This window comes from Oryzias latipes, chromosome 20 (assembly GCF_053564925.1).
Source record: "Oryzias latipes strain Hd-rR chromosome 20, Olatipes_Hd-rR_3.1".
Lineage (NCBI taxonomy): Eukaryota > Metazoa > Chordata > Actinopteri > Beloniformes > Adrianichthyidae > Oryzias > Oryzias latipes.
This window is the reverse complement of record NC_136256.1, coordinates 26665332-26680402: the sequence shown is the minus strand read 5'-3', so window position 1 is coordinate 26680402 and position 15071 is coordinate 26665332. Positions and strand designations below refer to the sequence as shown.

The following is a 15071-nucleotide window of genomic DNA, read 5'->3' as shown; positions in this document are numbered from 1 at the left end:
TCTATAAAATGTTGCTGCATAAATTAAAACACCAGCTATACATTTATAATCCCGAAATTCTAACCAGGTTTGGAGCGAATTAAAATGAAAAATCTTGCAATCAAATGTCAGTCAAAGAGGATTTGTTTGCAGATAGTTTGCTAAGACATAAAAGAATCACTGAGGAATGTACACAGATTCTTCACTATTTTTATTTTATTCACCTTATTTGAGCATTTAACACCCGAACATAGCAATTCTGCAAAGTAGCTTCAACAATCAAGTAAAAAATACTGCTACTAAGAAAAAACTGCATAAACCAAATCAGGGTAAAGCTGCTTTTTGTCCATTTTAGAGGTTAAAAATTTAAAGTTATTTAAAGAATGTCAACACTAGGGCTAAAGCTCTGGTGTTAAAGGATTAATCTGGTTTTGTTAGCATGTTTTGATCAATTTACGATCCTTTAAGACTTATGTGTCTGTAAAAAAATGTATTTTAGGATAGAACTTAGTATCACACTGTGTTTGCAATCAAATCAAAGAACGGCTGTCGGAGAATGTTGAAAAACACGACTGGTCTGTTATGATGAAAAAAATCTTGGCATCTGTGTCATGTAAGCCATGTTTACTTGCTGTTTTGTAACCAGCAAAAAGATTTTTCTTTTTTACAGAAAAATGGCCAAAGCAAGAGCCTTTTTTGGAAGAAACATGAAAGTCTCCAATTAGTGTATAAACTCTCTTTTTCTTCCTCACTTTTTCTTTGAGAGATGTAGGCGTTAGAGATCTTGGTGCTGAGCAGAAGTGGAACAAAATTGTGTTAAGGATATAATTTAAGTGTCAATGTAAAAAAAAAAAACACAAAAAGTATAGACTCACGGATCATTTCAAATGAATAATATAAAACTGACAAGATCAAAAAGTTGTCAATTTAAAGGATATAACAGAGGAAAATAGGTGATGCTGGTGTGAGGAATAAATAATATAACACAATCCGTTGAAAAAAGGACCATTTATTTTCTTTTTTAACCCCTGTGCTATCCTTGGCACGTTAACGTTGGGAGTTGGGTCATCTAGACCCACTAGACGAATTTCAGTAGTAATGAAGACATGCATGTAGTTTCCTTGCTTTTCCTGTACGTTTTTTAAAGTCCCACACCGACCATCTTTTGATGTATTTTTAAAGTGTTCCCAGCTGTCTTTAAAATATGGAAACCTGTCGTTTTCGATAGTTTCTGCCGAGAGGCAGAAGTTCATTACAAAATTCACTTCTGAGTTGTGGGCGGGGCAGTTGGCGCAGAGCACCCCCCCCCCCCTCCCCCATCATTCCATCAGTCCCTACTGAGCTCTCCCACAAGCTTGCTCCGCCCCCCCCCTCCCTCCAACATAACATTACCGGTGCAGCAACAAAAGTGAGCAATATCAGAGTTATCCAGCTGTACAGTTTAGATCCAGATTCCAGCTCAGACGAGGAAAAGAAAGACATTCGTGGATCTATTTGTCTGCAAGTGGATGCATCAGAATGGAGCAGAGCAGAGAGCTTCTTTTTTTTTTTAGAACGCAAATACAAATTTTTTTCAAAAAGCCTTTTTCATCTGCACCTGATTCACAATGATTTGAATGAAGAAATACTCTGAAATATAACTTTAGGGTTAATTTTCTTTATCTATGTCGTCCATCATCAGAAATAATGCCACAAGAACATGTTAAAAACACCACTTTTGTCAGAGCAGGTCTTTCAGTGCATTTGAATACATAAATAAGTGTTGATTCTGTCATTGATTTGATTCCTGTATATCAATACTTTTCTTTCTCAAGATCACTTCTGTTGTGTCAAAATGTATTGAAGCTTTTTTCCATCTTATTCCGTAGTTTGACATACAAACGAATGCAGACAATACTGTCTGTACTTGATTGTAAAGTGAATTCAGCTTGTTTTCTGCAAAGACGGCACTATTTCAAAGCTTTTTCTGTTTTTCTTTATTTGTTTATCATTTTTTTTTTACTTCAAGTTATGGGTGAAGAAAATTATAATCTGCTGACCAAGAACCCTGAAACCTTATCTTACAAACACATTTTTAACTGCAAAAATGTCTGAAGAAATGTCATGTTTGTTAAATAGTTTTTAAATGAATGCAAACACACAACGAGAAATAGAAATTGTTGATCGGCTTGAGGTGGTTAATAGAGGATAAACTGACCTTGTTGTCAATGAAACTGTAAGAGTTTGTCTATTGCAAAGCAAACGAGGGCATTTCCCATGAGTCCGTTGGGCAGTTTTCACATTGGCAGATGCATAAATTCTGGCTGATCCTTCCTGGTGTTATGGATCTGCAGGCCATGCTGTGGCCTGAGCACGCCGCTGAAGTGCAGATGTTACAGATGTTCAACCGAACATTGAACGAGGCAAAGCCCGCCCTGAAACACTCAGTCTGCACGCTCGGCTGGTGTTTTTGTGTGGTGTGAGCTGATGAAGACAGAATCATACTCTCTGCTGAGTGCTTACAGCTAAAAATGCTTCTTTTGACAGTCTTTCGGCACTGCAGACTGCTCTTCCCTTCAGATACACTGTGATCACTGCTTCTGTCGGAAAACTGTGACTTCAGATCAGACATTTAAAGGTTGAATAATTTCTATGATAATTTTAAATTTTTTAATGATGCTCTGGGATCACTGTGTCATATTTTAGCATATTCATGCTTTGATTTGGAGTCTTGGAGTCATTTTTGAAGTTTTGACTCACTTCTGAGATGAAATCTTTATCATCAGCAAAAGATTGTTGGAGTTACATCTGTCAACATTTAAAGTGTTGCTCCGATCACCTTTTGATCTATTTTTGAACCGGTGGACTTTTAATTATAATTATATTGTTTTTAGCCCCCACAAAAAAGAAACTTGCGTTGTTTAAAGGACATAGTTTCTGCAGAGCAGCACGAGTTTATTAGAAATTTACTTGAAGTTGACGGTTGATGGTTGACAGTTGATGCAGAGCAACGCCACCCCCCTTCCTCTCACCATTGCTTAAAGATCTAAACAGGGAGCTTGTGGCCCACTAAGCGTATTTTCCACATTAAAAATAAGTTTCTTTTTAAAATGTATTTTTCCATCTGCTCCTGTTTCACAACTGAGTAAAGAAGTACTAAGAAATGTAATTTGAAGCTTATATGTCCTCCATCATAACCCCCCCCCCCCCCCCCCCAAAAAAAAATACGTGTTAAAACACAATTTCCGTCGTCAGTTTTGAACAAGTTTAACTATGTTTTTTTTTATTTCCATTCTGGCAGAAGCAAGATCCCTTTATGAGTTTGAGTTAATCCAATTATGTTTTTCTGTTTTTTGTGACCTTTTTTTTAGTTAATTTTTAACAACATCAAAAACAAATCTACCACATATTAAAAGAAAAAATATTTTTACCATGTTTTTCTTAAAAAAAATATAAAAAGCAAAGTTGAACTCAGTGATTCAGAGTACACTTTTATTTAGCTGTGTTTTGTCTACTTTATATCTCTTTATTTGTTGTCTTTTCACAAGATGCTGTTAACAAAGAACACAAATCCAAAAAGCTGCTAACAGCTCCTGCTAACACTACAAAAAGTTATTCTTCAAAAGTTTCAAAGCCACAAAACCAGGAGGAGATTTCCACGACAGAGGAAGTCGATAAAAGAAATCTGTCAAGGTTGTAAAAAAAATACAAACTTCAAGAGCTCCGGGCTGATCTGAAGCAATCTGAAGGTTTAAAGCTTGTATTGTTCACTTAGTTTGGTCTCTAAAGACTAAAACCTGGGAGGAAGATGATATAAAGAAAAGTAAAATAGGACAGGATTAACGTAACACCTTTATTAATAGTATAGGATTGACGTACAAGATTTTTTTATTGTTATTTTTTATTTGTCATCAAATAAACTGAGGGACAAAAAAAGAAATCTCAGCTCACACTGAACATGGTGGGGGTATCATGCTGTGGGGTTCCTCTGCTAAAATCTTTCCCAAAGGTAATTCCCTAAATAACAGCAGTGAATTCTGTCAGCGTTTGAAATCAGCATTTGTGTTAAAGAAATGCTTTTTGTAAAAAGAATATTATACTTTCCATCTAAGAATGATCTCTGCGTAAGCAGGAATATAAGTGCTGCCAAAGAAAAAAAAATTCTACCGGTTAAAAAAAAGGTTTAATAGAATTCAAACCTAATCAGATCTAATTAAATGTATGAAAAATGACTAACAGTCTGAGATGCAGGGCCTTAATGGACTAACAAGCTTTCCTTTTTTTAATCATAGTTTATCACAAATGGAGATTTATAACAATTATATAAATTTCAATTTACATGGAGATTTAAAAGCTAAATCAGCTAAACTATTCTCCTGTGCATAATACACATAACCATAGTAACTTTTCATGTTTGATGTAAAGGGTAACGCCCAACAAGGTGTCCAGAAATGCCTGAGAATGGACACCTCTAAGGGCTTTGCCCCACCTATACCATGGATGCCTATGCAATAAATAAATATTAAATCAAATGTAAATACTTTAATTTAGTTAATTTTTAACGTTTAAATAGTTTTTCCCTGTTTGATATTTGGTGTGACGTGTTTTCATGGTGGTGAGGAGTAACCAGCAGAGAAACGTGGTTTATAAGCTAAACATCAAGTGATCCAAAGGATCATGTCAGAGGGAAAGTTTACCTCATACTGCTTGTTTTTGTCCAGGAAAAGTTTCTAAGTCCACAAGTAGATCACTTTGATTGAAGAAAAATCAGCTCTGATTTTTAAATATGGATCAACAAACAATTCCTTTCATTAATTATTAACAACATTGTCTTTAAATATTTATTCACCCAGCATTAGCCAGTAAGACAGACAACGAATCTGACAGAAATACTGACATGTCCATCATAGAGACATTTGAAGGACAGAGATCTTTTCTACTGTCTTGCTGTCTGATAAACTGTGGAATAATGTCTGTCCACCTATGGTAAATGGTGTATACCAGTATAGCGCTTTCTACCTTCCCTCCGCTGCCAAACACTGGTGCCAACCTGCCACCAGAGGCAAGGTGGGGTTCAGTGTCTTGCCCAAGGACAGGCAAGGCGGGAATCAAACCTGCAAACTTCTGATCAGAGGTCGACCGCCCTACTGCTTCCTCACAGCCACCTATGTTTCTGTTATACCTGCCATATGACCGAACCTACTTTTAATTTCTATTATTAATTTTAAATGGACACCTTGCAGCCAATCAGAGTCAAGCTTTCACCTGGACTATGGTATAAAAAAGGTCCTAAATATCCTGAAAGGTTGGTAAAATATTGACAAAATGCAAAATTTTTCTATGGTTGAATTAGCAAAACCAAAATAACTCAACAGTCAATAAAAGATTCAACTCAATTCAATTTTATTTATATGTCCCAATATTTAGTCATCTGAATGGAATTCAAGATGTGTCCCCTTGGATATTTTAGGTTATTTTGTACCAAATCAGTGTGGTAAAACTCTGATTTACTCTCAGTCAATGACTTTGTGGCATCTCTGAGGCCAAATGTCTGTTCTTGGGGGGGAATGTCTTAAATCCACATTTTGCATGCTCTTTAAAGGACATTTAGTCGTTTAATGCAGGTTGTTTGAAGTGCGTGTGAGAAATCATTCTTACCTGCAGCTTTTTCCATTTTCAATGGTCTAAAAGCATCTTTCGGTGCACAATCCAACCCATCATGTGCTTCAAAAAAGAGCCATTCTGATGTGTTTAGGTCTTAAATGGAGACCCAAAGAAATTAGCATTATTCGGTGGATTCAACATTACATTTTATCCCTTTTACCTTTGTTTCACTCACAGATTGGATGTATACACATGTTTAAACTTTGCTTTTAATGTCAGATAAACCTGTTGGTCTAAATGGTTTAATGGAAAATGAATAGTTTTGTTTTTATTACCCATTATGTTTGTTGGCCTGTGAGACTGCCATCATAGTAAGTGGCAGCATTTAATTCATTTCATTATTTGTGGAAAAATGCAAATCATGTTTTTTTTCTTCTCAAAACTGATGCTTAAGTGGTACCTGTTTTGATGTGATTTGAATGTTTTCCCATTTATTTCTCATTTTGATTCCAGTGACGTGAGGGAGAAATTGTACATAATTTATATACAAGATAAATTAAGGCCGTTAGATTTAAGAATTGATAGCTATAAAACCTCGTCAACAATCAAATGATGTGAAATTTGCTAAAACACAGCTCAGTTTGAATTTTAATTGAATTTGGTCAATGAGCTTAGCTTGTTATCTCTGAATTGTTATTGTGCAATATCAGCCTGGTTGTTGCAATCCTAATTTAATCACTGATGCTGTAACAATCCTGTGAGACAGAAGCCCTTAAGTCATTCTTTATTAAGCACCAGCTCTTCCAAATTAAAGATATTTCACTCCAGCGGATAACTTATGTGTCCACCTGCCGTTCTTTTCTCCTCAAACAGCTACACTCAGATGTGGATAAAGGCGACGGCAAGGTCAAGTATGTGTTGACTGGAGAGGGCGCCACCTCCATCTTCACCATTGACGAGAATACGGGAGACATTCACGCCACCAAGCGTCTCGACAGAGAGGCCCAGGCTTACTACACCCTTCAAGCTCAAGCCGTGGACCGGTTCACCAACTTGCCTGTGGAGCCCAAGTCTGAGTTTGTGGTCAAAGTGCAGGACATCAATGATAATGAGCCCAAGTTTGTTGACGGGCCGTACCTGGCAGGGGTACCAGAAATGTCACCCTTAGGTAAGCCTCTCCATATTTTTCTTAATTTGTGTTTCTTTTTTCCACGGCTGCTTCCTTTTAAATTCTGATCTCTCCTTCTTTTTGACTTGCCCTCATTCCCATGTCTGCGTCTGATAATTTTCCGCCTCGATGAGTTTGTCTTCATCGCTTTCAGTCTGTAGGTCATGTGGGGAAATCGGGACGTGTGCTATGTTAATTTGAGCTCAGTGTCTTCACTTTGTAAAATTGAAAATGTGCTTATGGCCCTGGGCGCGGCGGTGTGTGGTGAGGTTCACGGCTGCTGAGGCGCCAACTCCTCTGGAGTCAGAATTACATTTGTAAGAAGCAAAGTGTCTTTGGCTATTTTCAATTGACAGCATACATATAAGCACTCATGGTTTCTTACCTGAGGGACACTTCTCACTCTCAAACACACAGACATTTACGCAATCGCCGTTTTTCCTCCACCCTATGCAAAAAAAGAAAATGTGATTTATATTCCTCCAATATTTCATACTCATTGCAATCAGAAGTATATATAGAACAATATCAACATTTAAATTTGCAGTGAAGTTTTGTGTTGTTTTAAAACAACATATTTTAGTTGCTTCCCAAGAAAATAACAAGAAAAAGAATTAAGGTCAAAATACTTTAGTTTTTAAATCCTGTATCTTATTGCTTTAATGAACTTAAGTATTTTTTCAATATTTCAAACACATTGATTCCTTTCTTTCGGTTGTAAATCACATATATACACAGGAATCCAGCACACATTGACCCATTTTTTAAGTATTGTAGTTTTACTTATTGAAATTTCTTTCTAAAGGTTTTATACTCTGACCTTGTTTTTGACCCTAAACCCAAAACTAGACCTTCTTCTCTAAAACAAAACAGATTGTACAACTAAAAAACAGATTTCAATCAAATAAATCAACTGGTTACCCAATGTGTTTCAAAAGAAAAATATGTGTTTATGATCAAAAATGTAAAGTTTCGATGTTAAGTCAGTGAACAGAGTTGATCGCTTGTCCTGCGGCGAGTTTTGAGCATTGCAGCGCAACTATCTCTATGCCATTTAGGTGGCACGGCGACGTGATGTTTTCGGAGTTTAAATAGTTGAACTTTGGCGAAAAATCTGTGCCGCGTCAACCAGGAACTTAGTTTTGGCCTGTGACGTATTGTGGAGTCCAAAACGAACATGGAAGAGAATCTAATTCCTCTTTTCCTGAACTTTATGATATTTTCCTGATCCATCCCTTAAGTTGATTCCTATTTTTATTTTTCCCTCCTTGCACTGATGCAGGACAGCAATATACAAAATTTACAGTTTGGCTTAGTAAAAACATACTTCTTGTTAAAAAAAAAAAAAAAAAAAAAACAATTGTACCAACACATCTTTTTTTTTAAAACGATGAAATAGATTTCATTCCTCTTGAGTCTCAAGAACTCCACAAGTCATTGATTTTTTTCATAGAGTTTAAGAAAAATAATCTTTTATTTACTACAAAAATACAGAATTTGATGCATTACTACCTTAGTTCGTTTTTTTTTAGTTTAATTTACGTTAGTGCTCCAAAAGTCAAATCCTTAACCATTTTACTTTCATAGAGAGATGCACACAGGCACATATGTAACACTCTTCTTTATATGTATACAGTTATGACAATTTATGATAACCTTACTCAACTATTTAAACGCTGACGTTGCATTTTAGTTGGCAGATTAAGTTAATTTCTGACAATATGTGCATTTTTTAAGCAGCACCTTACTGTATCTCCTTTTAAACTACCTGTACTAAAGTCTGGGAACGTCACCTAATGCTCTTTTGTCTGCAGCAGCGATGTATTGTGGTCTCCTCGGTATGTCGCCTTGTATAGATGTTGTCTAGTTTAGCCAAATAAATGCCTCTGTGGCTGTTTTTTAGTTCAATAAATTGTAGACTGAACAAGATGCAGCACAGCAGGTGACATTGATTAAACAGTGTGGGAGTTTATATCACACTCAATCTGAAGTATTGGTTTTTAAACATTATTGTGCATCGAAAATGAGTATTTTACCCTCAGCAGTCTGAGCTGTAGAAAATTACATAAAAGAAACAAGGAAGCAGCCATAAAATTGATCATTTTTAACTGAAATGTATGATAGTTGAGGTTTTAGGGAGTTTTTAAAGGCTTTCTTTTTTCTGTTATAAACGGATATGATATGCAAAAAGGTGGTGGGATGGGATGTTCCTCCATAAGTCCCCATGGATGCGGAAAACAAGCAGTTTCAAAGATAAAACCAATGTCACAAAAATGCAACTATGCGGCGACGCAAATGCAAGTTTTTCTGCAAACTGGGCAGTTTTCCCCACGGCAGCATTTGCAATCGGCAGACGCATTTTTACACACTGCACGGGGGCCATTGAAGTTTTGTGAAAAAGTTCAAATTAAAGACGATTTTTTGACATTGGTCACAGTGGCTGCCTGGGCACATTTGGAGGTCGTGCAGTGGCAGTCCAGTGACAAGCAGCAGAATGATAATGTACTGGAGGGTCTCCAAGGTCCCCAAAATCATCTGATGATGGACTGATTTCAGGCTGCCACTCTCTATCCACCCCCTGCACCCGTGCTGCCATCCCACTGGCACCATCCAATTGTTAGAAATAGTTGTTGATATGGGCCGGGGACGATTGCGTCCAATGACCAGACATCAATCTGGCACCGTGGGTCCTGCGTATGAATTCTGCTGTGGTTGAACCCCTTGGACGTTCGCTTTGGGGGCTGGAGCTTTGTCCTTGCTGGGTTTCTTGGGAGGCATGAAGTCTAAAGATTATAATGTGTGTCCCTTCTTGTTTACCCCTGTGCTACCAGGTGGCAGGGGACCGGTGGCACTTGATATGGACGGCCACTGTCCGGAGACATGCGCACATATTTTATTCAGTGCTGGCGATCCGGCTGCCACTGTCTTGTGGCCACCTAATTTTGTTACTGCGTCATCCCCACCTGACTAACTGGCAGCTGCCTTCTATGTTCATGACCACGCCAACGATTGTCAAAGAAATCAGGTGGCGGCAGCTAGTTTAGAAGATTCTGCCAATGCCTCCTCATCGTGCAGTGGCAGTTGTATTTGTGACTGTAGCATAAGACATATTCCAGGCTAGAGGTGGTCTGTTTCTGTGAGGTCTTTCTGCCTTCTTCCTGGAGCGCTTTACAGTTTGGGTCAGGGTTAGAGCAGGTCCAGCCAGATGGACACACTGCCAAACCCAGCTCAACTGAAAGGATTATGCGAGCAAGTGCAGCTATGGTCATACTTCAGTTGACTGCATTAGCCTTTAGTGCAGCAGATATAGCATTTATCCATCTGTTTCCAAATACTCCTTGAGGACACCATCATATAAAACTCTGTAAATGGCTGTATGCAACCCCCTCATGTTCAATATGCAAGTGTATGCAAAAGAACAAAAAAAACATCCTCAGGCCTTTTTACTTCACAGGTGTATGAGGAGGCAGGAGGATGGGGGCGTGGGGCTAATAAATGATAAGCCACGGTCAACAGATTCTTTTTTTGTTAATTGTTCTTCCAAACGATAGTTTAGATTAAGCATATAGCCTTTTAAAAAGGAAATAATTCCTAAAAACTGCATCTTGAAGACAAATTGCTCTTCTTCACGTAATAATAAAAAATAGGAACCATTACTTTTTCTCACCCCACTCCTTCTAGCGTATGAAACTAAACATTTCAGCCCATGAGGAATGGTGTCCAGCATGAACCAATATTTCACGGTATTTTCAAATGTACTCTTTCTGTGGAGTTTGATGTGCTGTAATTTCCATTTTTATCAATTCAAATATGCCAGCATGGACCCCTGAGTTAAAAATGTTGATGAGTGATGCATGCTTATAAAGTAACTCCAGCAAAGTCAAGGTCTGCATCAGGCTCCAAGCCCACAGGCATTTTTTGCAAATTGGTGTTTCTAGCAGCCAATGCTTTTGTTGACCTACCTGCTGAAAATATCTGGTCCAGATTAACACATTTCAATACATCCATTTCTCTGCCACTTAACTGTGGTAACACAGCAGGCTGAGCCACACAGATACCTTTAGCTTCATCCATTTCCTCCCAGGGGTTCCTCAGCTGCTTCGAGGCATGCTGGGAGCTGTATTTGCTTGTAAGCTATGGCTGGAAATGTGAAGACAGAAAATTCCCTCAGGTGACAGTAATAATGTCATATAAGCATGCTGCATATGTGTACATATATATGACCGTATCACCATTACCCAGTGGTGGAGGTTGCTAAATTATCTTAATTGTGTTGCTTTAGGAGCAGGAAGAACTTCAGCAGACAAATGATGACATTGCACTGAGAAAGCACAAACACATTCTGAGCAATCTCTTGAAAAACGAAGCTGAGCTGGTTTTCTGTGGGTCGAACATATCCACAGGAATCAGTGTTTCTGTGTGGCTATTTCACACAAACCTGACTTCCAACAGCAGCCAAACCAGGACAAATTGGGATCAACAAAAGCTGTTACGTCAAATGATGCCATTATAATCAAAACAAACCATCAAACAACCACCAGGTTCCACAAACTTTCCTGGAACCTGCCTATCACCCTCTAACCTATCTATCTTCAGGGCTGGCTGGACTCGAGGATCTTCAAAAGCTTGAACACAACAGCGTCCCAAAAAAGAGTTTGCCACAAAAACACAAAAAGAAACATAAAAAACAGGTGCCTGAAGGAAGAACCATAAAAAAACAGCTCAGCTGAACACCCCCATTTCTAACCGTGGAAGCAGTGAAATTCCAAGGAGAACATAGGTCCACCGTTGAGAAAGAAAGAGAGGAACACACAAACCATCACCAACAAACAAAATCATCCCAATTGTTGCAAACCAAACCCAAGTCCATGACACACAGCTGAACGGATTGCAACAAAATAGTAAAAACATAAGGATATAGAGGTTTACAAATTTCATTGTTTGCTCTCTTGCACCATATCTTCTTTCACTTTTATACACGTCGGCTTCTCCTGACAGTCAGCTGTCCTGGTGACAGCCCTTCAATCAACTGATCCTCTCCAGCTGTTCCACCCATCAGCTGGTGGAGTCGACAAAAGAGAAAACAAACAGAACAAAGAAACTGAAAGAACTGGAAGCCCATAACCCCCTGTGTGAATGCAAAGTGAACCGTTAGCCTGTTCAAGGTGATTCTAATTCTTTTGTTTTTTTTTTAAATAGACAATATGCAACACTTCCACTTAATTTGTATGGAACTGACATTTTGTGGCTTTACAAAGAAAAATAAGAAAAAAACAGAACAATGGAGCCTTACAGAATAGTGAGGTTGTTCTTGGGTGTCTAATACATCCCTGGCGATCAACTAAAATTACCGTCATCATCCTCGCTGTGAAGCACTTCAGTTAATTGACATGTGGCACAGCCAATGCAATATCCGCTAATACATATGTCCCTGCACGTGTGTTCCCACTAAACTGAGCGCCAATATGACAGATATGTCATTTTTCTTCCTGCTGAACTTCAGAAAGGTGTGAGTTTTTAGCGTCAGACTCCTAACAATGTCAATACTAATTAGATTTTTGTTCTCCAAGCATTTAAAATGGTTGCTTTTGTAGTGCTTCCCAACTTTTGACAGTTTCATTTGGCAATTACTCAATTAATTGATGAGTTTTAATAATGGCCAAGATTGTTGGTTGGTCTAAGATAACCAACCAACAAACTAACCAACAGGTGAGTTGATTTGAGGCCCAGTTGTTCTCTGTTATTATTATTGATATAATTATAACTAGAAACATGGCAGGCAGTTGCTTAAAAGACAATCTGAGATTAACATGGCGGCAAAGTGTGTATAGAGTATAGACTATGGAGATTAAAAAAAAGTGCCACCTGTTCCTCAAAAAAACAGTAACGAATTCCACACAGATGCCCCTCAAACTGGTATGCAGGCCTTTCAAAAGCAGTTCCACATCAGAAATCGAAGCAGAAAAGTCAGCTTGGGAGGTGTGAGCACCATGGTTTGGGCTGCTGTTTGCCGCAAGGAAAATAGGAGGTGCTTCTGGGGATCAAACGTGTTTTCAATGTGCAAAAATCCCTTCATGGACACATTTTTGTTTTTATCTTCATCTTTTCTGTTATTTGCTTTATCTTATATGGAGGTAAATATATCATGCATAGTTTTTGCTACAGAAAAAATACAAGCTAAGATTATCATTAGAAAACTGTAATGGCGTTGCTCGCTCTCTTTTGTTCATTCTGGGCTGTGTCAAAGCTAGTAAATCCTTTCACTTCTGAATATGTGTACAGTCATTTTAAAGAAAATAAGTGTGTCTGAACCTTAAAACCTAAGAACAGCAACCAAACAGCCAGACTTAAGCTTTAGGTTCATACACAAAGATGCCGCACACCCCTCCCCCCTCAATATATACATCCCAACATAAACACACACACATGCACACACACACCATCTCAAACACACATACACGCACACACATTTTGCAAGGAAGGTGGGACCTAGGACCATCTGTCCCCTGCCTCTTCCCTGGTGGGGGGTGCGGGCCCCTTTGCAACGGCGGCCGTGTCCCCGGGGTGCCGGCTTCCTGGGCCCGGCGGTGCTCTCTCCGCGCGGTGGGGGAGTTCACATTACATCTGAGCCGGGGGTGTCTGGTCCCTGGGGGGTGGGTTCTGGTCCTTGCTCCTGAGTGCTGGGCCCCGCCAAATTTCCAACTGTGGCCGAGCCTGGTCGGGCCATATTTACAACACCCCTTGTGGGCCCTCTTTTTTCCCCGGGGTTCCCCCCTCCTGGGCGGGGGCGGCGGGCCCCTGCCTCGCTCCTCCCTGGACCAACCGTGGGCCGGGCGGATGGCTGCCTGGAGTGCGGAGCGGGTCTCCCTTGGGGGGTCCTGGCTCGTACCTGGGGTTGGGGCGGGGGGATGCCCGGAACTCCTGGGTGGTGGTGGGGTGCTCGTCTGGGGCTGTGGGCGTCCTTCTCCGGTGGGGCCCTGCGTTGGGTTCTCCCGGCGCGGCGGGGGGGCTGCTCTCCTGGTTGGGCTGGGGCGGCGCCCTCTTTCCCTCCGTGCCTCCCTGCTCTCTGGCTCTGGGGGCCTTGCGGCGGCCCTGCTGGCCCTGGCCTGGGTGGCGGGCTTGGTCGCCCGGGCGGCAGTTGTTCCCTGCCGGTTCCCGTGTGGCGTTGGGGGGATTCCGGCTGCCGCTGCTGCTGCGGTGGGGGTCTTGGGGTGGGGATGGCGGGGCACTCTCCCTCCTTCTTTACACGTTCCACCATCCATTTTAGAAGAACATAAACACTCACCTGAGCACAGGTGTTAGCTCAACAGACTGAATGACTGAAATATTTCACACTAGTTGGTTTTAAGGCATAAGTATGCGTGTGAACACTATCTGTTTTGTGTACATGTCGACAGGTGGACATTTTTGCAACTAACAGGTGTGTTTATAACATTTGAGTGTGTGTGTGGACAGGCTCCGCCCTTTTTTTTTTGTTTGTTTGTTTTTTTTTACATTTAAACCTTACCATAATGATTAACAACCAGTAAACTTGTTGCTTTATGCTGCTTCATGGTCTTATCCCCCTTCCCCTCCTATTATCACCCCCTACCCCCCCTCTCTCTAACGTCCCTCTCTCTTCTTCCCCTCTTTCCTTTTCCGTCCGGTCCAACACCAAAGATTTTCAGACATGTTTGAAATTAATAAAGTTTGACCTCAATTACAAAAGGGGTTTATTCAGACATACCTTTGGTTTGTCTGAAGATTAATAACCCCTCTTGTTAAAGTAAAATATGTCCAACCCAAGAGGCCCTCAGCTCTCATCTGTCTGCCTAGCTGTTGGACAGGACAAGTTAAAAAAAAAAACAAAAAACAAAAAAAAAAACAAAGATGCCGCATTATAGATTGAAAAACTCATCTAAGCTCACATTTTGACATGTGAGCTGCTTCCGTTCTGTGGATTTCTGAGAATCACAGCAGCTGTGATTCTCAGAAATCAAACCTTACTTAAGTAGGTGTTGAAGTTTTTGTGTTGCCATGGCTATTGGCCCTCTCCTTATGCTCACATAATAAGAACTTGACAAATCTAGGAAGGTGAGGTGTGCCTTAGAAAAACCAAGCCTCTATTTTCCAGCATCAACACTTTGACAGAACCCCTCCCATCTCCAGTTCCGGTGCAGAACAACTTCTATGTAAAGACAGAAGCCTTAAAGGCAAAAAAGACCATTAAAACAAAAAATATACACACGATTATATTTAAAACTCAACATCTTGCCAGTCTTTTCAGGTCACTGACAGGCACTGTGACCTGTAAAAGGGTATGACGCTAGGATGCCATGTGCTAACATGGTAAAGTCACTAA

At 39.9% G+C, this 15071-nt stretch overlaps 1 protein-coding gene across 2 annotated transcripts in view; it reads left to right on the top strand.

Moving 5' to 3' along the window:
• Window positions 1–15071, top strand: part of cdh7a (cadherin 7a) — a 215533-nt gene that overhangs the window by 101403 nt on the left and 99059 nt on the right. For both annotated transcript variants that reach the window (XM_078938306.1, XM_023950079.2), the window contains one exon: window positions 6436–6730. In XM_078938306.1, the coding sequence (XP_078794432.1) occupies window positions 6436–6730 (295 nt within the window). The remainder of the gene's footprint in view (window positions 1–6435; window positions 6731–15071) is intronic.